The 21,310-nt window shown below is 36.2% G+C and overlaps 3 protein-coding genes across 3 annotated transcripts; 1 reads left to right on the forward strand and 2 right to left on the reverse strand.

Moving 5' to 3' along the window:
• The first annotated feature begins 185 nt into the window (after positions 1-185).
• On the forward strand, positions 186-14,364 carry LOC121725992 (N-alpha-acetyltransferase 40). The gene is made up of 5 exons (XM_042113209.1): positions 186-273; positions 825-1,081; positions 1,574-1,732; positions 7,791-7,949; positions 14,119-14,364. The coding sequence occupies exons 1-5, from the start codon at positions 268-270 to the stop codon at positions 14,255-14,257; spliced, it is 720 nt and encodes a 239-aa protein (XP_041969143.1). The 5' UTR covers positions 186-267; the 3' UTR covers positions 14,258-14,364.
• Positions 2,427-7,070, reverse strand: LOC121725977 (UDP-glucosyltransferase 2-like). The gene is made up of 6 exons (XM_042113191.1): positions 6,848-7,070; positions 4,669-5,148; positions 4,353-4,523; positions 3,752-3,983; positions 3,272-3,491; positions 2,427-2,790 (listed from the first exon to the last, which is right to left on the reverse strand). The coding sequence occupies exons 1-6, from the start codon at positions 7,061-7,063 to the stop codon at positions 2,448-2,450; spliced, it is 1,662 nt and encodes a 553-aa protein (XP_041969125.1). The 5' UTR covers positions 7,064-7,070; the 3' UTR covers positions 2,427-2,447.
• A 1,308-nt stretch (positions 14,365-15,672) lies between the features above and the next one.
• LOC121726120 (paired mesoderm homeobox protein 2-like) lies at positions 15,673-17,828 on the reverse strand. Its single transcript, XM_042113353.1, has 3 exons — positions 17,675-17,828; positions 16,390-16,562; positions 15,673-16,051 (listed from the first exon to the last, which is right to left on the reverse strand). The coding sequence occupies exons 1-3, from the start codon at positions 17,826-17,828 to the stop codon at positions 15,752-15,754; spliced, it is 627 nt and encodes a 208-aa protein (XP_041969287.1). The 3' UTR covers positions 15,673-15,751.
• Positions 17,829-21,310: the final 3,482 nt, after the last annotated feature.

Below are 21,310 nucleotides of genomic sequence, written 5' to 3' on the forward strand. Positions count from 1 at the left end.
GATTTCCACGTGTTGAAAAGCTTCCATTTAAGACTGATAGGCGAGAGAGTCAATAGCTATATTTTATTTTAATTAAAAAGTAATACTGTCAAATATTCATGTAATTTATCCATCACTATTTTGTAATTTATTGTGCTTTTCTTCCCGCCAAACCAAAATTAAGGGAAAGGAATATAATTAATATATTAAATAATAATTTTATTTCTACAGAGTAATAATTTAAGTAAGCCTCAAAGCCTGATACTCTATTACACAAGAAATTCCGAAATGGGGGTAAGAAGTTTCAATATTTTCTTAGGATCTTTTAAAAACAATTTCCCCATTTAGTAGGTACTATTCTATTCTAATTAGCCGTTTGTGTCCCACTGCTGGGCAAAGGCCTCCCCTCTTTCCTTCCACACGTCTCTATCCTTTGCTGTGTTTGGCCACTCTTTATCAACAGCGTCTAGTTCGTCGCGCCACCTTTTCTTGGGTCTGCCCCTGTTTCGCCGACCTTTCGGTAGCCACTCCGTAACTAGACGCGCCCATCTGTCCGGGTGCATGCGGGCGACGTGCCCTGCCCAGCTCCACTTTAGACCAGCAGCTTTTCTACCCACATCCATTATTCTTGTCTTGAAGCGCAGAGCGGTGTTTCGAATACGGTCAATCCTTTTGACACCTAAAATGCTGCGCTCCATAGCTCTTTAACAAACTCCGAGCCTGGACTTCTGTAAGTCGGTCAAAGACCGACTTACAGAACTTTTAGTAGGTACTATTTATCGACCGACTTACAGAACTTTTAGTAGGTACTATTTATTATTAATTATTCCTACCATATTTTACAGAAGAATAACACAGACTCTGCAAATAAAAATAAAGAGAAACGACTAGCAAGAAAATTAGAACAACGGCGTATAGCAGATGGCATGAAGTTTGTCGGGTCAGCTAATAAATTAAAAGATCTAAATACACTCTGTACGGATTATTTAATGTATAATAACAATAGTTTAGAAATAAATTTATATATACGAAAGGTTACTGAGCTAGAAAAAACTATATTGGATTGGGCTATTGACCTAACAGAAAGGAACATGAAGAAACTGTAAGTTAAAACTTATCAACACAGACTTATTTAACTGCATTTACCAAGTCTATACTAATATTATAAAGCGGAAGAGGTTTGTTAGTTTGTTTGAACGCGCTAATCTCAGGAACTACTGGTCCTTTCACTGTTAGATAGCCCATTTATCGAAGAATGCTGTAGGCTATATTACGCTAAAACTAATAGGAGCGAAGAAATAGAAAATGTAAAAACGGGGGGAAATTATTTGAAAGGGATTATTTGAACGTGCTAATCTCAGGAACTACTAGTCCGATTTGTAAAATTATTTCAGTGTTAGATAGTCCATGTATTGAGGAAGGCTCTGGGCTCTATTTTATCACGCTAAGACTAAAATGAGCGAAGAAATAGAGGAAAATGTGCGCGGAACGTCTAGTCAATGATAAAATACGTTTTTGAGCTAGCGTGTAATCTTTTGTATTTCATAATATTATGTATTGTCTCTTTATAATATTTTATCTTTTTGTATTACAGGTACGAGACTTGCGTTTGGGGATGGAATAAAAATAAAAAGGTAGAAGAATTGACTGAACATGATGCTTGGTATTTGATTGCAAAAGATAAAGATGAAAAATTACAAGCTTTTTCTCATTTTCGTTTTGATATGGATTATGGTGATCCTGTATTATACTGGTGAGTGTATTATTACTATATCTATATATTATCTTAGGCCAACAAAACCCTAGGCAAATTGACTGTTACTAAGATAAGACAAATGTACTGCCTAGATGTTGGCCTTCAAACGGAAAGCTTGGTCAACATGTTGTTGTTGTGCTTGCCAAATCCTCTGTGTTTGGCAAGGGCAACGATGATGTATTACATTCTTAAACATCAGGTTTTGAACATTATGTCAATTACTCAACTGGAATACTTATTTTCTCTTTAATATTTCATTTACAAACAATTTGTACTTATGTGTTGGTGTACAATGCCAATGATTTTGTTAAACAGCTAAAAGGATGGTTCAATAAAACTAAAGTTTTTAATTATTTGGTTACAGACTTTTTAGATCCCAAACCTTCTCTTTAATAATGAAAAGGAGAGTTAGAAGGTGTTAAAATGATAATACACTTTTAGGTCATCACAATAAATACTGCTTTATGCTTAGTTTGCTACATGTTATAATGAAATCAAGTCATTATGCAAACAACTAAAAATATACTTATTATTATATTATATTTATTTTTTAAACTAGTATTTTTTCTTGAAATAAATCTAAATGATCAGCAGAAAACCTTTTATACTTTTATAGCATAATATTATTTTCAGTGAAGAGTTAGTAAAAAATAATTGTAGATACAATTAATTAGAAAGAGTCACAAGATATCTTAGGAAAGTAATACTTAATCTAACTAGTTTTAATCTTAAATATCCAAAATACACTAAAAAGTCTCTTATTTGATCCTAATTGTTTTTCAAGACCAAATGCTTTTGGCCATCGAATGCAGCGTGTGCAAAGGTACCTGAACAATTTGTGTAGTATGTATATGGTTGCATATGTTATCACTAAACTTATCGCTATGATGTCCAATAAGAAGTACTGTGTATAGGAGAGATCCAGAGCGGGTGACCGAAGGTGTTGCGCCCCTTTATGTCTTATAACATATTCTATCCAATATACACCTGCCTCCAATGGAGGGACAGGTCGATCCAGGAACTTCTCCTTTAATTTTAAGGAATTCTCGTAGTACCTGCAAAAAAAAATTAAATGAAAACTTAACAAATGAGTCTATGTAACTTGATTTAATAAACTATTTCATTTCATTTAACAAATTCAAAATACCCAATGTTGGTACATCATACAAGTGGCACAAAAAATGTTGCGACGAGCGCGAGAGTAAAGAGGGTGTAGGGAGTAGGGACCATGTATGTGTGAATGTGCGAGTGTCAGCAGTTTTGTGTCTGAAAGGCGATATAATAATTATGTTAGAGACGACAGGCAGTCACTACCTACGTGAGGCCTTGTCAGTATGTACGAGTGACTAGAGAGACTCTTACAAAGGTCTCAAACAGGCCGACTCAATAATCAATCCTTAAAGAGGTGTCGACTCTGCCTTGGCCCTCGATCGGATTATTATCTCTGGTTTACCACAGTGAAGTATAGTGGTCGCTGGTATCACAATAAGGCAATAAGCATTTCCCGTGTAGAATATATTCTTACTTGAAACTTACCTTCTGTTCGACAATAATTCATTGAAAGCGTATCTCCAATCATCAATGTTGGAGTCGTAGAGCTGCACAGTGTGCGCCACGCCGCGGTCCGCCATCGCACGCGCGTTGAGCGCCTGGTCGGCGTACAGCGGCACCATCAACATGGGCACCCCGCACGACACCGCCTCCTGAGTACCCAGCAGCCCGCCGTGCGTTATGAATAACTTTACGTTTGGATGACCTAAAAATATCAATTAATTATTAGAATTGGAATTCAAATAAAAAAAAATCGAACGTCGAGCATTGAATAAAAAAAAATTCAAAACTCCACGTTCCGCGTAGATAGATAATTTCTCGGGAACCGTTCATTCTTCCGTAAAAAGAAAGTAACCTTTCGGTGTAACTAGCGGATAACCGTGGATAAAAAAATTGATAATAATATTGTTTTGGCTTTTCGCAAACCAGATTCAAGCTAATGAAAGATATCAAAAGAGATCTCACATAAGGTTCCGTACTGTGGAATCCACTCCATCATGTGCATATTCGCCGGTAGTGTCATGTTATGCGGCAGCAGTTTCCTATCCATCTTGACCAGCACTGGATACGAAAGCTCCGATATAGCGCTAAATATCACCAACAACTTCTCCCGTGGTATTGTCTCTATTCGCGACATAGATCCAAACGTCCAGTAGACAACACCTTCGGTCGAACGGTCCAAAAATTGCTTCAGTTCCTGTTGAGAAAATAATACTTATGAGTCATAACTCTGAGACTACTGAGAGACTTTAGCCATAAATGTAGCTTTGTAACTTATAAGTTATAACCATTTGTTACTCACAAGTCATAAATTATGAGTAACAGATGGTTATAAGTTACAAAGCTACATTTATGGCTAAATTTAAAACTTCCAAAGCCTCGACGTGTTCTATTCTGTACCTGTGATCACAAGTAGTCGAGTAGTTTTTAAGCCAACAAATGAACAAGCTTTTCTACATTTAAATAGTAACGTAAATCATTTTTCTCGCTCATTGTTAAAACTTTTTTTTAACTGCAAAGTGTATTTCCATTTCCCTATTTGAAGGACAATAATAAAGTTACTCACCTCCGGTAACTTTTGAACTTCGGGCAAATGAAGTCCTCCCACTTCGACAAGCGACGGGCCCAACGGCCGCACGTCGTTTATACTGAAGTGACTGTTGGAGAGCACCAGGCTGTAATTTCTGGCTAAAGAGTCCAGGCGCGGCGCGTCTCCGAACAGCCTATCAGCGATTGCCTGTAATCATTGCAATATTTATGACAACCTAGACTAAGACTCAACAGGAAACCGAATGAAATTTTGAAAATCGTAAAAAACCCTCCATCCTCGAAGTCGAAATCTGCAGTTTCTAAAAAATAATAATATTCACGTGAATGCGTACCTGCGATGGTATTTGTGATTTGTATTTATACAGAAATTTCGCCCACATGACAGCGACGGTATTCGCGAATCGTTCCCATATTGTCATCCTTTGGCCGAAGCCCATCATGTAGGCGGGGATGTAGGCGGTGCCGTCCGGGTTGCCGAGCTGCTCGTTGACCCACGGCAGCGGGACACTCGACAGGAGCCCAACCACCGGCGCGTCGAATCTCTCGCCCAGCGGAAGCAAACAATCTGTACCGAAAACTTCCACCATCACCAGATCGAATTTCGTCCGCGTTTCGAGGAGTCTCCTCACGGCTTCCTTCTGCGCCACGACGTTGCACGCGTGCACGCATTCCCTGATGATCGATTCCAAATTTCTTATGTAAGCCGGCTTCAGGGTGTACTTGTGGGCGTTGCGTATATCCGTCAGGTTGTTCATAATTTCGGGAATGGATCCCGCCAGACTTATCTCCTGCACGTTCGTAGGGGGGTTTTTCTGAAACAAACATTACGTTCACGACTAGAAGTCCCTGATTATCACGAGTCAGTTGTTGCTTAACATTGTTTCGTCTTTGTCTGAAGATGTAGCTCGTGCCAGACGATAAGTAGCCGTAGTGGGGCACAAGGAAAGTAGTTAATATTAATTATATTGCTGTCTGATTAAACATCAATATGACCTAAGACATTTTATCGATCACTGTAACACAAATTATGCAAGAGAGTGATATCATAATGTTGATAGTACTACATAATAGATAATAGGAGTACTCAATACTGAGGGACAGACTTAAATAACATAATTATTAGGTAGTTACATTCAGATAAAGAAACATACAATAGATTTTGTCTTAAATTGAAAGAGGTTAGCATAGGCACATAATAGGTATGTGCATATCTTAATAGGTTATATCTTTAAACGAGCAATTCTTTAAGCAAGCAAAGCTCGGTCAAATTCTTAGTAATATTATTATGGGCATAACACTAGCATGATGTTAATCATTAGTTCAGACATTAATCAAAGCATACTTACCTAAATTTTTGTTACAAATTGTAATGTTTACTGTGTAACAATTTGTACAAAAAAATAAAAATATAAACATAATAAAATTGTTTGTTTTCCTGATAAGGATGACTAATCATAATAAAACACATAAAACATTTTTATTACTATCAAGCAATCTGCTCGTTAGGGCTTGGTTATAGGGTTCTGTAATCAACAAAACTTGGTTGACTACTGAACCCTCAAACGGAACCCTAATAAGCTGATTTTTTGTATATTGATAGGTTAATAGTTATGTAATTTTAAAATAACATTGTCCTACAAATAGAACAATACATATTTTAGGACCATCAAGTCAAAGTATGAAATCCTTTCTATCTCTGTCAGCCTACCACATTCGAGATTTTCGCAAATAAAAATGTTGTATGTCTTATTAAAATGAAGCTAGTCACAAAAATTTTGCTTGATAGTAAACAAAAAAAAAATGTTCTAGGGCTCCCGTACCGTACTAGTATTTTCTCATTTGTTACTTAGTTATTTATTTTAAATAACCAAAATCTATCATCACAGGGGTATCTTATTCGAATCCTTATTAAATGACACAATCGCTAGCTAATTGAAGTACCTGAGTCACAATAATACAATATTATGTTCACTTTTCTACTTGTACTTGAGACTTGTAGCGATTTCACCCCTTATTAAATTTTGTTTCTTTGCACCCAGTAGTTAGTTACTGTTCTTGTCGTAAAAATATTTATTAAGTAATAATATTAAAAACCTGACAGTATAAGTTTTGCTAGCGTTTCAAAGGAAGTAATCACATTTAGCTAGATCATTTCTTTTGTCCTAAACCTATAATTAATTTCAAGAAAGTAGTTGTCATCTATAAATTTAAAGTATAAGAGATACCATTATTAAATGCACCAATTCTTTTCTAATTTTTGTGATATGAGCAAGCAGACGAATAGCCTTATGGTAAATGATTACTGTAGCCCTTGAATGCTAACACTAGAGGAGTGTCGGTACGCGTAAGGTTTGGGTTTGGGTGAGACCATCTACCCAAAAACCCATGTTCTATGAAGATATGCTTTTTTCGCTTTGGGCAGAAGAGTTGATCTCCTAGTTGTCCCAGGCTTGATTAACGTATTGCTAAATTGGGGAGTATCAATTAATTTCTTATTCTACTAATACATACCATAGGAAAATGAGTTATGACTGTTAAATTATGTTCCCTCTTAGCTAGTGCATTCACAAGTCGGCCATACATGGCGTAGTGGCTCCTAGTGTTAGTGGGGAAGACCGCAAGTATGTTGGCGGCGTGCGCGGCGCACACGCACACTGCGAGTGCGTACAAGATGCGAACCAACATGTCTACCGACGCGCACTCACTGCGGAGACCGAGTGTCTCCATACTACACGCCTGCCCAACGATATTATCTTATTTAAACACTAGGTCTGACCTTTCGTTTCGATTCATCTGCGAGCTGACCTATTATTACAATGCATAAAACAAAAATGTATGAAAATCAGCTAATTATTTTTTAAGAGTGTAAGTTTATTTATGAAACGAAAGATTCGGGATTTACCTGTCGACTGACAATTATTGAAATTGCTTAGATGCACAATTATTACATAATATTATGACATTTCATTTTTTGTAGCACATACAAGGGGTGAAAAAAAATATTTTACAATAATTTGAAAGAATTACAGATATGTAATTCTTTCAAATTATTGTAAAATATTTTTTTTACAATAATTTGAAAGAATTACATATTTTATACCCATAGGCGATAGCCTATGGGTATGAAAAGCCTTTTCAGATTTAATATTTGTTTTGAAGTTTCTGATTAAACAGTCAGCTGAATAAACATTCAGCTCATTTTCTAATAAATAATTAATTATTTATTAAAAAAAGACATTAATAATTGATTTGACTTTATTATACTTATAAGTATAATAAAGTCATTAATGTATGTCTGTCTGACGGTCAAACCGCTGAACCGATTTGGTATGGAAATATTGCTGTAATTTGGCGGGTGTTATCTAGTTAATAATAATATTATAAATAATCATTTGATCATTAGTCATCAGCATAAAAAGTCAAGTAAGTAATTAAATATTTTTCTTATTTTCAGTTACGAAGTTCAGATAGAGGCTGAAGGTCGGCGGAAGGGGTTGGGACAGCGCTTGATGCTGGTGCTGGAGAGCATCGCACAGAAGACGCACATGAAGTGTGTCCGCCTCACCGTGCTCACACACAACCCCGCCGCTACTGCCTTCTTCCGAGCCTGCGGGTAAATTAAAAAAAAAAAACAAGTTTCCTATAAAGCTGTTTTCAGACTACGCTATATATTTTATTTATTTATTTAAATCAGGCATCTCGGCCCATATAATATAATAGCATATAGTATACAGTTCGACAAGGCTTTATTTGAACGTGGGTAACATTGACGGGAGCGCTGCTGGTAAAGGAGAACTGTCAAACACATGTCAAAAATGACGTTTTTGTATGATAGAAGCGTTTAGTTCCTTTTCTCGCCACGTTCAAATAAAGCTTTGTCGAACTGTATAGCTCATAGCACAATAATATCGCGCACCATACATTGTTATGGACACGTTCACACTGTACTGTACTATATATTATTGGCTTGCTATACGCTATGTATGGTGCGCGATATTATAGCGTATATTGTAGCGTAGTCTGAAACCAGCTTATAGCAGTGTTCCGCAAAAGGAGTGCCGCGGCACATTGGTGTACCGTGGCCAGTACAGTAGTTGGTGTGCATCAAAAAATGTCGCCGTGTTTATTCCTAGTTTATAAGAATCAAAAAAGGGAACATTTTAAGACGATCGACGAAGGGCGGGACCTCAGAGCACCCCTGTACACGCTGATTAATTTGTGGTATAAGGTATACCTCTAAAAATTTGAACACAAAGAGTTCGCAGTACACTGCTATAAAGTTTACTTGGTTTTTACCCTACTGTATCAGAAATAGGGCAATTTACTCATGTATGTAGAAAACCTTTGATTATATACTACACTAGATAGAAACTAAGCCGCGCGATTCCGTCGAAAAAAATAGTGCCCAACTGTTGGACACAACGCGGCGATTCGCCCGTCAGTGCCATTTGTGACATCAGTGAATACGCACGCCACGCGCTTGATAAAAGTTGTTAAAAAAGTGATTGAAAATGGCGATTTGCGCCACAGAAATTACAGAGGACGGTTAAAAACGATTAAAAAAGTCACCTATCATCGTTAAATAATCCTGAAGTAATTTATTTCGCAGCAAAATATTTATTGTTTTAAATAATTTTTCACAATTCTTACTTGACTTATTTTTGCCAGTGTTGTCAGTTTTTTAATGAAAATTTTCCAACATAATATTATGAGTAGTGGTTGCATCGATCTATATAGATTTTACTTAATTTAATTTTTATTTTTCACAACTCTTACTTGACTTTTTTGCCAGTGTTGTCAGTTTCTTATTGAAAATTTCCCACCATAATATAAGTAGTGGTTGGATCGATATGGTTAAAAATATATAATTATGCTAACTTGGTTTAGTTTTTATTTGTCATAGCTCTTACTTGACTTTTTTGCCAGTGTTGTCAGTTTTTAAATAAAAATTTTCCAGAATATTACCTCTCGTCTATCAAGACGACGCACAGTGGTCCGAAATTGCTAAATAGTGGACATTCGCAAAAAAAGTTCGATTTTGGTGTGGAAAAAAATACTATCCGATAGATTTTAACAGAAGTAACAATAAATCCTTATTAAGTTTTTTATAAAAATGTATATTTAAGGTTTAACGTTGTTAGTGGCGGCCAAAAAGGAAGATCTTCCGACCGAGCGAGATAGCATGCTCGGTCAGGCCGAAGCCCACTGACGTCATTTCAGATGTTGTATATATCTTGCCGTTCTCCAAAACTTTGATAGCGCGATGCAGGAATATTAGGCGAATTGTGGGTACCGCCACATCACTCCCCCCCGAAGACCTGTGGTATTCTTCGATGCGCTTGTGTTGTCAGGTGTTGGCCGAAGCTACGCGTGCAATGACCAGGAGAGGGACCCCGTGCTCTGCTTGCTGACCGGTCGTTGTAGCCTATGGCTGCCCCGTTCAAGCCAGACGCGGGTTCGACCGGTGCGGACCTCCAACGCCGCTTATGGTCGAGGCGACCCGGTTATGCTTGATGTCTGCTGACGTGGTGCGGAGGGGCGGGGAGTGTTGATGATGATTGATGTCCAGAAGGATGCTGTATTTAAAAAAAATCACAAAACATGTTATATGCTTACGTTATTTGCTACCAGGTGGCGTTTCACGTATCTAAAATATCCTTGCTAATAATATTATGTATGAGGTAGTAATAATAATTAAAAATATTATAGAACAAAATATCTATGGAACTCTCCACAACAAAACAATGTTCTTGGTTTATTTATACAATAGTCAAATTACATTTAAATATTTTACTGCTCATGACCAAATTAAATATTAGACTAGTTTTAATAAAAATGATAAAGCGCAATAAATCAAGATGCACTGCAAATTGCAGATTACGATAATCACGGGACAGTTCGGTGATTCAACAGCTGCACTTTTAGAACACTTTCCTCAATAAATTTCTTATGATTTTTCTTATTTTACTCAGTACTAGCGACCCGCCCCGGCTTCGCACGGGTGTGAAATATAACAATTCATTTAAAGTATTTAATTGAATAAGGATTACTGCCGTATTGGTTAAAATTGCTTCGAAAATTAGCCATTACTTGAAGTTAAAAGTTAATGACAAAAAAATTTTTTTGTGGGATATCCATAAGAGATAGACATATACCATCGCGGAGTTTTTTCTATAGACCTTTTCGTGTACAAGTATTGGTACATTATTTTGATAAATCTCGTATGGTTCAGTCTGCGTTTGCAATGTCAGCGGAAAAAAATGTAATTATTTACGACATCACATTAGAAACCCCAACAATAACAGTTTTTCTCCACTATTTAATGAATGTTATTATACTTTAAAACCTTCCTCTTGAATCACTCTATCTATTAAAGGAAACCGCATCAAAATCCGTCGCGTAGTTTTAAAGATTAAAGGGAACAAAGGGACATGAGGGAAAAAAGCGACTTTGTTTTATAGTATGTATAGACATAAGACTTTTCTGATCCGAAGAAGTGTTAGGTGATTATTAATATAATGGTCGTGGGATCGAAACTCCAACTTGATGTAGAGAAACCCCTATCTGATAACAGGCAGAGTTGGGCAAAAACTAATTAGATTAACAATTACACAATTACAAATAGTTTGTAGTTGTTAATCTGATTACAAAATAATCAGATTGATGAAGTAATTGTGCACTTGAAGTTAACCAGTAGTTGATTAGAATGTAGTTAGAATAAATTTTAATCTAATTAAATTTTAATCAGATTACTTCGTAATTCAAATACATGGAATTACTTTTTTTTTTTTATAGTGATTATTCCTAGCCAAAGACCTCTACTTATAAAGGATTTATTGTTACTCTTTAGGAAATCTATCAAATAGTATTTTTTTTCCACACCTAAAAAGTTAGTAAACCTTACATACCACTAGAACTCTACTTGTTTCAAAAATCCTTCTGGACATCAATCATCATCAACACTCCCCGCCCCTCCGCACCACGTCAGCAGACATCAAGCATAACCGGGTCGCCTCGACCATAAGCCGCGTTGGAGGTCCGCACCGGTCGAACCCGCGTCTGGCTTGAACGGGGCAGCCATAGGCTACAACGACCGGTCAGCAAGCAGAGCAAAACGTCAGTGGGCGCGTGTGGAGCATTTTGCCGCCCCTTTTCTTTAGTTATTTTTAGTAGTAATTATTATGACTTGACTGGCATCTTAGCAATTGATTTAGTATTTGAAAGAAATCTTTCAAATACTACGTTGCTATTACTTAATACTTTTAAATTGTATAATTAAAATTGTTTATTACAACCAATCCACCATAAAATAAAGTCAGTATTGCAACTTTGGAAAAAATAATTTCAAAATTTTGACCTACGTCAGTGGGCGCGCGGTGAGCATTTTTCCGCCCCGCGACACCTGATGGTAAGAACCTTAACTTTAAGCGGGCCACCGTGTTCTGACGGTGTCCAGCTTTTTAGCACACATATAGCTAACGAGATTAGGGGCAGCTACCATAAAGCGCAAGACTAACGCGCTATTGTTTTACGAATTATTAACGATTTTTCAGCGCGGGTGGCAAAATGCTCATAGCGCGCCCACTCTAGGGTTAAGGAACATTTGCCTTAAATAATTAACAGTAGGTATTCAGCGATTTTACTATTATTCCTCATATTACATGGGCCACCGTTGGGCCGTCCTTTAAATACAAAATGTTAAACATCTGCATCGTGCAATTATTTGCAGCTATACATTTTTTTTATTATCAAAGGTTATCAAACGAGGACGGACGGACGAACAAAGCGAATTTCCTTTTAAGTAGGTAATACGAAACCCCAATCTTAAAAACTGCACTTCTTTTTAATTCAGAAATCACAAAATAAAAAAAGGCTTTCTATTAATTAATTACACCATAATTATGACCTATTAGATGCATTCTTAGCACCGCACCGAGGTTAACCGTTAATCAATGATCACCTAATCATAATTATATGTATTATGCTGATGCGGTCGTATGATGTGAAGACAGTGATAGGTGCGTTATCAGCTGAACAATAAATCTACGCACTGCGGTGGGTTCGATAGCGTTAGAATCTGGCACATCGTTGTCAGCCGCTGGCCCCCGACCCACCCCCGACCCGCCTGCTCCGCTCGGATTCCGCGTACCAAACTAATTGCATCAACAACAGTTCTAGATTAATCGATAACATGATTTACAGCTATTTAAACCGCTGTTCTAGCTCTACTAACCACAATATTCTAGTTCGTATTGAAACTAAAAGAAACAAATTACGCGGCACCGTGTCACGGTGCGGCGCCGTACCGTGTCACGGTGGCAGCGTCGTGCTGAAACCAAAGACTTCTATTTAAACTGAGGTAGACATGCCATACTCTGCGAAATGACATTTGAAAAGCAATCCTAAAACAATACACTCAAAACATTACACACACAAACAAAAATGTATCTTCGTAGTCAAGGGCGAGATGCCAATATTATTTTGTAACAAGAGTGACAAGGATGGTCTATGGTGTTCGGTTACAATACCGAACGCAAGCGTAAGGGAACATACCCATATACAGTGTATTTTTTGTCCAAAAAAGTGGCCATGCCGTTTTTATTACTTAATTTTATAGGATTTATGATTATAAATGCAGGACGAGAACACCCGACTGCCCATTTCATATAGAAGAATGCAAATTAGTACTTGAAAAAAAAATCCTGAAGTATTATCATATCTTATAAGTTATATCTTTAAACGAGCAATTCTTGTATACTTATGTATATACAGTGTGTAACAAAAATAAGTGATAATACTTTAGGGTGTGTACGTGTTCCTTGTAGAGAGTTCACTGTGAAAGTAGCAGCGATGAAAGACGATTTTTTTTCACTTTTGTATGGGCAAGGGCCCGAGCGTCACGAGTTTCCCCATACAAAAGTGAAAAAAAAATTGGTCTTTCAGTGCTGCTACTTTCACAGTGAACTCTCTACAAGAAACACGTCTGCAACGCGGGTGTGCACACCAGTTTCGCGTTGACGCTCCCGGCCCGCGTCCTGCGTTACTGACGCGTAGGTTTGACCGAAGCCTTAATGTTTTCCTTTTACAAAAAAAAGCATGAACGGCGAACATTTTCCTTTACGACGACCTCTGTGGCTCCATTGGTTGAGTGCGTGGCAGCTCAAGCCGGGAGTCGCGGGTTCGAATCCCGCCGACGGAACAAAAAGTTTTCAATGTTCCCGGGTCTGGATGTGTATTAAATATCTGTATGATATAATAAAAATCTTAAATATATGTATAGTATAAAAGTATTAAATATATTTCTGTTGTCTGGTACCTGTACTGTAACACAAGTCCATCAGGTACTTAGCACGGGGACAGGTGTGAAGCATCCATAGATATAAAAATTATTTTTCCTTCATGAGTGACCCTGTCACCTCTATCTGCATAATATACCTAATGCACCAATTCTGGGAAACCTGGTACAATATAATAATCAAACACATTGTTTTGTTTACTCTAAATATTACATACTAAAATGTTTTTGTTGTGTTTTTGTCCTTTTTACACATAAATTATTTGAATGTTGCACATTTTATTTATAGTCTGTCAAAAAAGTGAAGAAATTAAAAAGTGGCAACATCGTAGTATCATCCCTTTTTTCTTAGATTGATTTGAAAGGGATGACACTACGATGTTGCCACTTTTTAATTTTTTCACTTTTTTGACAGACTATACGTCTATATCTTTCTATGGAAACTCGTTATATCACCAGAGAAATAACCTACAACTTTTTGTTTCAGATACACCTTAGATGAATCAAGTCCTGACAAGGAAGAAACGAATCAGTATGAAATTCTCAGCAAATCTACTTCACCCCAGGAATCAGCTAAAACCGGAGAAAATCAAATAACACCATCAGAAGTATCGACAAAGTCATAGTATAGTAGATAGGTTACTAAGGTAAGTATTTATACTTTCCTACTACATCGTCATCTGACATGATTTGAATCGTCAGAAATTAATGAAATAAACGAATCAGGCCCTTATCTTGCATTTCAATTTTCCTGCTTATTTGAATAACTTAAACCTAAACTCTACTTAAACTTTCTTTCTTTTGTATCTCACCCAAAAGGGTGAGATACAAAAGAAAGAAAGTTTAAGTAAGTTAAAGGGCTTTTGCAAATCAGTGCAAAAGCACTGATTTGCAAAAGCCCTGATATTGTTTTTAAAGTCAAAATATGCAAAAATTTCAACTGCATAGTGCATGGATATCACGAGTACCTACTCTAGAAAGAGCATTTATTAGCCATAATATTTCAAACACAATATAATCATAATTAAATAATAATAACTCCCACACCGATTTCGGTGACAGTGGCCGGTTTCATTGAAACCAGGCCTGTTACGCAGGAATAATTATTGTATAGTGCCCAAGTGTGTGCGCAGTACACAAGAGCACTCTCTATTCCTTTACTCTCATAACCCAGTGTGACGGAACACCGACACGACTGGCGAGAGATCAGGCGCAGGACCGACTTTTTACATGCCCATCCGATGCATGGATCATCTTACTTGTCAGACAATCAGGTGATCAAGGTTTAAAGAATTTATTCTCATAAAAGATTCAATAATATCCACTTACATGAGAACAAGACATTAGTTACACTTATCTGTAACAGTACAGTTCGAACTTAAGTAAATACAGTTTTTTTTTTAAGAAAAAAAGAAACAATTAAGTGTTATAGTTAGATTACTTAGGAAATAATAAAAAGATAGCAGCACAGAATAAGTACTTATATTTAAACATTTTTTTGATTTAATAGTGTTAAACTTAGATGAGCAAAGTCTTTCGAGCCACTCTGACATTGGCAACTCACAGAGTCGGCCATTTTTAAAAGAAGTAGAAGAATGATTGGTCTCCCGCTCGCGCTACGACGCGCGCGCGAGACCAATCATTTATCTAAGGTGTTCAAATACTTTGATAACTGATGTTTAAAGCTATTAAATGAATTTATCGTTTTAATGTGGTCGAGTAAACTAAACTAAAAGTGCTCCCCTATTACTGAGACTTCGATGTCTGTCTCTCTGTTTCCAGGCTGTCACTCATGTCTTCAATACAATAATATCCAATGTATGGCATACTCAGATTAAATTAATTAACAACTTTGAAATAAATAAATTAGTATAAATTGAAATACATTTTGAGTGACGCTTATTCTTAATTACATTGGTTAGTTGAGATTGGGTTAAGAGTAATATGTATTTGCTTTCCGCCGATTTATAATACAGTACAAAAGTTTATTAATAATGAATTTATTATTTTAATAAATTATTAAAGGTAAGTATAACTTAAATCTAATATGAATTATAATATTACAAATATTTTCAAATTTTCATAGCTATTTGTAGCTTTTTAAACTAGCTAATAATAAATTAATCTACTATCTTCTCCACGTCTAATGGCGATTCACATCTCGAGGGGGAGGTGACTGAGTCTTCCTCTGAGGAGCTGACTGTCCGCCAACTGCAGGACAAGCTCGTGCCGGCACTTTCGGAATCACTTTCGCAACTCCTGTCCGCCGCCAAAGTGCTTTCTAGCCTCTGTGACCAATTTTCTGGGAGAATCCTTTGCGGTGCGACCGTGGCGGGCAAGGCGATGGAATGAGGTTGGTGCACTGAGAATGACTTCTCTCTTCTTTCCCGCGCTCTTCTGTTTTGAAACCATATTTTGATCTAAAAGAAAACATCGTTATAAGAAGATTAAACATGACGAATGACGATTGTCTGGTGCACATTTTCATAACCCTCTTGGTTATGAAAATGTCTTGTTTTTTGGTTATGAAAATGTTTTCCGTCCCACTACAAATATTCTCAGTGAATCGCTAATACACGTTGAAGGAAAGAAATTCCAATTCGATCCAAAGTTTTGAATTTAAATTAGTGGTAAGTAAATAATATTCAAAATCTTGGCCATGAAAATTAGGCCTATTTTGACCTTATAATGTAGAATTATAAACATTTTTTGATTATGATATTAATCAGTAGATTTAAATACTTTATCCTTAACTTACCCTATCATCTCTCAGCTGCAGCGCGGCGGCGAGCGCGCGCAGAGCGGGTGGGGCGAGGTAGGGCGAGCGCGCGTACGCCGCCTCCAGCGCCGCCGCCTGCGTGCCCGAGAACGGCACCCGCGCGTGACGACCCGACCGCCGCGCCCGGCTCACACCGCCCGTACCACTCGCGCCTGCACATATTAATGCTATGTAAGTATGTAATCAAAATTTATATTTACTTTACACTTCTATAACGAAACCAATTCTTATGGTGGCACTTCACATGGCTATAATACTTCGATCACTGATTCCAGGAAATGCTTTTGTATTCTATTGTTGTCGCGATCACCGGTGCTCTTATGGGGCTTGAAGAATTAATTGTATTTGCGTATATTTTGATGTATTCCCCAAACAATCAGCATGTGTAGACTGTAGACGGTATGTTTGACAAACTATTGGCCTTATTTGCCTATTTGACAGAATATATGACCAATACCAAATACGCCTTTGTCGGTTTTTGACGCACATCAAAAGATTCAAATAGGCAAGTAAACAAAATCAAGTACGGTACCTAAAAGTTTGGTATTTGTATCGGTCGTATTTGCCTTTATTTGCTTGTTTAATGTTTGTGTATAAGTACGTCAATAATATTGCCAAATGCAATAAAGAGACAATAGCAAGTACCAATAACCATGTGAAGTGCCACCATTAGGGCGGTCCTAGTCGGCCATGGAATATAAACCGATTTTGATCTCTACTTTTTGTATTTTATGTAAGCTTTGCAGAAGCGAATATTTTCGTAGCAAAGAGTAAACGATTGATTGCCGTAACGGCGACGTAGGCGTTAAAACTAAATAAACCTCTCACAGAGTAGATTAAGTACCTAGAGCCATCAAATATGGTGAAGTTTTCATTAACAGCTTATTGCTCGACTTACGGCCGTTCCCAATATTTGATCTATCTCTGGTTTTGCCCTACTAGAGATAGGAATAGCTCACATTAGACATTAGAGACATATTATTTTATGTCAATTATGAGCTATTCCTATCTCTAGTAGGGCAAAACCAGAGATAGATCAATTTGGAACGGCCGTTAAACAACAACAACATGATAAAGAACTGCTAACATTATTAAATATTTTAACTCCTTCAATTCAAGTGCTTAATATCTACAACATTTAGGAGATATAATTATATTAATTAATATTTTCTACATTATTTTTTACGCCTACATCGATGTTATCGCAATGGATCGTTTAACTTTTTGCTACTTCGATCAAAACTTTTTAACTAATTTTACTTACGTGGTAGTCGTGGCGGCTGGTACCTGGTGCAGCAGACCCAGCTGGGAGCACTAGAACTGTCACCACTGCTCCTCAAATCATCACTCAATATCCTCCGTATACTGAAATCAGAAGTAGTACCGTTTGGACTAGTCTGAACCCTGGACACGTTCATAATGTCGACTAGATACCCACACTGATTGGTCGCATCCCGTACGTCACGTTAAGAACATTTTGGCAACAATAGGGGGTTGGACCTTTCAAGCCCCGCCTCCTATTAATACAAGGGAATTGCCCTATTACTGCCCTTTGTGATAAAAAGTATCCCTTATGAAGTCATTAGGAAACAGACATTGTATTTTTGAGTGTTCGCTAGAAAATGTCGTGATTCTAGTGTTTCGCCATAAAGCAGCCTAAATTCCGTTCCTTTCCGATGATTTTATGTTTTTACTGTAAAATAAATCTTAGGTATTATTTTCGGGAATTATAAATTAAATAATTAATAAATAATTTTCGAAAATTAATGTCTAAAACAAACAAATATAACAGTACCTGAACTGAACTTTGTAGACATTTTACAAAAAATAAATTTCTGAACGTACACATGATGTCGTCAGAAAAAAATAAAGTTGCGGCTTAAATGTTCTCAGCAACCAGGCCATAAGCTCCAAAAAAAACATAGTTGTTACACTATTTGACAGGATTGGACAACAAATGTTTGACATGTAATAGCCAAAACACTCTGATACTGGCAACTCACAAAGGAGCCATTAATAAAAAAGAAGAACAAATCAGCATCTATTGAAATGATTAAGTATTCATTACACATATCGAGTTTTCATTATTTTTAAGATGTATTCTGCTATTCGGGACGGAAACAAATCAAAAACCGTGGCAATCGGTCCAGCCGTTCTCTAGTTATAAGTGTTGTAACAAACACGACTTTCTTTTATATATATATATATATATATATATATATATATATATATATATATATATATATATATATATATATACTAGCGACCCGCCCCGGCGTCGCACGGGTGTAAAATATATAAACACTGAAAAAATTATTAAAATCGATAGCCTATGATCCTTCACGTGGTCTACTTCTTATCTGTGCCAAATAACATAATTGCTCCAGTAGTTCGTGAGATAAGCCCTTTCAAATAATTTCCCCGTTTTTTTCCACATTCTCCTATTAGTCTTAGCGTGATAAAATATAGCCTTCCTCAATAAATAGGCTACCTATCTAACACTGAAATAATTTTTTAAATCGGACCTAGTAGTTCCTGAGATTAGCGCGTTCAAATTAGCCCTTTCAAATAATTTACCCGGTTTTTTCCACATTTTCCACCATTTCTTCGCTCCTATTAGTCTTAGCGTGATAAAATATTTGCAGTATTTTGTATTCTTCTTGCATTACGGCTTTGTCGGGAAAGATTCGATCGTCTTGGTCGCGGCATTATTAATTAAACTTCACTTCACTTCAATCCACTTGTTAATTATTTATTTAATAGAAATAGTTTTAATATTGATTTCTTACAAATATCAAATTGTCATCCATACGTCATTACATAGCTGTCATTTTACGTCAATTACATAGCTGTCATTTTCGTTTTGTTATTCCAAGTCTGATTCTTTTTTGTTATACCACGTTTTATATTGACTGACGTTTCATGTCAAGTCACACAGGAACGCTGTCAAACGGGATAAAAAGTATCCTATGTCCGTCTCCTGGCTCTAAGCTACCTCCCTACCAATTTTCAGCCAAATCTGTTCTGCCGTTCTTGAGTTATAAGTGGTGTAACTAACACGACTTTCTTTTATATATATATAGATATATATATATATATATATATATATATATATATATATATATATATATATATATATATATATATATATATATATATATATATATATATATATATATATATATATATATATATATATATATATATATATATCTTAATATATATATTTCTTGTGTGCGTGTGTATGTGACTGAACTCCTCCTAAACGACTGGACCAATTTTGATGAAATTTTTTGTGTGTGTTCGTGGAGATTCGAGAATGGTTTAGATTTACAGTTTGGTCTACTGGAAAATGTTTTTTCAATTAATTTATTATTTATAAGGAGTTGTTGATTTTGGAATGTTTTACATTAGTTCCGGCGGACGGCGCTATCATCGCATTCAATATTATTCTATTTCAATTTTAGTTTGTCCTGACAGATGGTGCTACGATTAATTTGAAAAAAATTTTGTTATTCAATTCATGTGCTGATTAAAATATTAAATGTAATTATTTTTTAAAGAGTTTTGAAGTGTGTATAAATAATTTTGTGAATTCAGATGTTTTTTTAATTAATTTTTATTTGTAAGGAGTTTTTGATTTTGGAATGTTTTACATCAGATTCGACGGATGGCGCTATCATCGCATTCAATATTATTCTATTTTAATTTTTAAGTATATAAAACTCAAAGGTGACTGACTGACTGATTGTCATAGTGATCAACGCACAGCCCAAACCACTGGACGGATCGGGCTGAAATTTGGCATGCAGGTAGATGTTATGACGTAGGCATCCGCTAAGAAATGATTTTGATAAAATCCAACCCCAAAGGGTTCAAATAGGGGATGAAAGTTTATATATAATAATACTTCTTAACGCGAGCGAAGCTGCGGGAAAAAGCTCGTATATATATATATATATATATATATAAGATAAGATAAGATAAGATGTGTGAGTTATTGTAATATGTTGATATAAGGTTTAAATGTCTAGGAGTCTAAGAGGTTCTACTACCTATTACTACTTCTAAAAGTAGCTTTTTTCGGCGACTTCGCTTACATGAAATATTATTCCCGACATTCACTTTACTTGGAGTTTTTAAAAATCCTTTCTTAGTGAGGTGTATCTACCTAAGTAGTACCTATATAGTAGCAGTACATACGTAATTTCAAATTATAGTTCTAAGGGTTTGGTCTTTACGTTTATCTATCAGTTAATATTTGCCTTTAAAGTTTAATAATCTAGATATTCAGGAGATAAACTACGTATAAATAATTACTCAACTAAAATTAGTCAGAAAAATCCAGTTTCATTATTTATATTTTTGAGTCGGCGTCTTGTAAATTGTAATTAACCATATTTTATGTGCTACAAAACTACGTATAACATAATTTTACGTAGGTACATCGCTCGTAAATAGATAGTCTTTAGATAAGTTATATCTTTATCGTACATGTGGTTTTTAAATGAGTTTCATTGTAACATCCCTTATTAATTTAAGAAATCATCTCAATAATTATGCATCGGTAAACTTGTTTATCGGATTATAATATAATATCCATTGCCTATTATGGACGGTTGGGTTGCGGAGTGTCCGTTACCGTCGATGGATATTGTGACGTGGGCCATTCATGCAACGCGCACATTCAATGGGAATTGGGAACAGCTACACAATAGAATGCTATTACTTTTTGCGTATCTCATATGGGAAAATTAATTTGTAACTTTATATGCGCGGTGTGGGATGACGGGGCCGGGGTGTTAAATGTTTACATGATTCGGGTGAAGTCAATCATGCGGCCTACCGGTTACTATCTCATGAACTGAACGATAAGACAGTTCCATAGTTTTCAAATATT

This window comes from Aricia agestis, chromosome 4, assembly GCF_905147365.1.
Source record: "Aricia agestis chromosome 4, ilAriAges1.1, whole genome shotgun sequence".
NCBI classification, from domain to species: Eukaryota; Metazoa; Arthropoda; class Insecta; order Lepidoptera; family Lycaenidae; genus Aricia; species Aricia agestis.

What these genes read in the sequence shown, in the direction of transcription:
- LOC121725992 (XM_042113209.1), top strand. An exon ending in GAAAGGAACATGAAGAAACT is followed by an intron (nt 1,082 to 1,573) that starts GTAAGTTAAAAC and finishes TTTGTATTACAG; the next exon opens with GTACGAGACTTGCGTTTGGG. An exon ending in GGTGATCCTGTATTATACTG is followed by an intron (nt 1,733 to 7,790) that starts GTGAGTGTATTA and finishes TCTTATTTTCAG; the next exon opens with TTACGAAGTTCAGATAGAGG.
- LOC121725977 (XM_042113191.1), bottom strand. Translation starts at nt 7,063, where the DNA reads ATGGAGACACTCGGTCTCCGCAGTGAGTGCGCGTCGGTAGACATGTTG. An exon ending in AATCACAAATACCATCGCAG is followed by an intron (nt 4,524 to 4,668) that starts GTACGCATTCAC and finishes CAATGATTACAG; the next exon opens with GCAATCGCTGATAGGCTGTT. An exon ending in TCCACAGTACGGAACCTTAT is followed by an intron (nt 3,492 to 3,751) that starts GTGAGATCTCTT and finishes TGATATTTTTAG; the next exon opens with GTCATCCAAACGTAAAGTTA.
- LOC121726120 (XM_042113353.1), bottom strand. Translation starts at nt 17,828, where the DNA reads ATGAACGTGTCCAGGGTTCAGACTAGTCCAAACGGTACTACTTCTGAT. An exon ending in CCAGCCGCCACGACTACCAC is followed by an intron (nt 16,563 to 17,674) that starts GTAAGTAAAATT and finishes TAATATGTGCAG; the next exon opens with GCGCGAGTGGTACGGGCGGT. An exon ending in TGCAGCTGAGAGATGATAGG is followed by an intron (nt 16,052 to 16,389) that starts GTAAGTTAAGGA and finishes GTTTTCTTTTAG; the next exon opens with ATCAAAATATGGTTTCAAAA.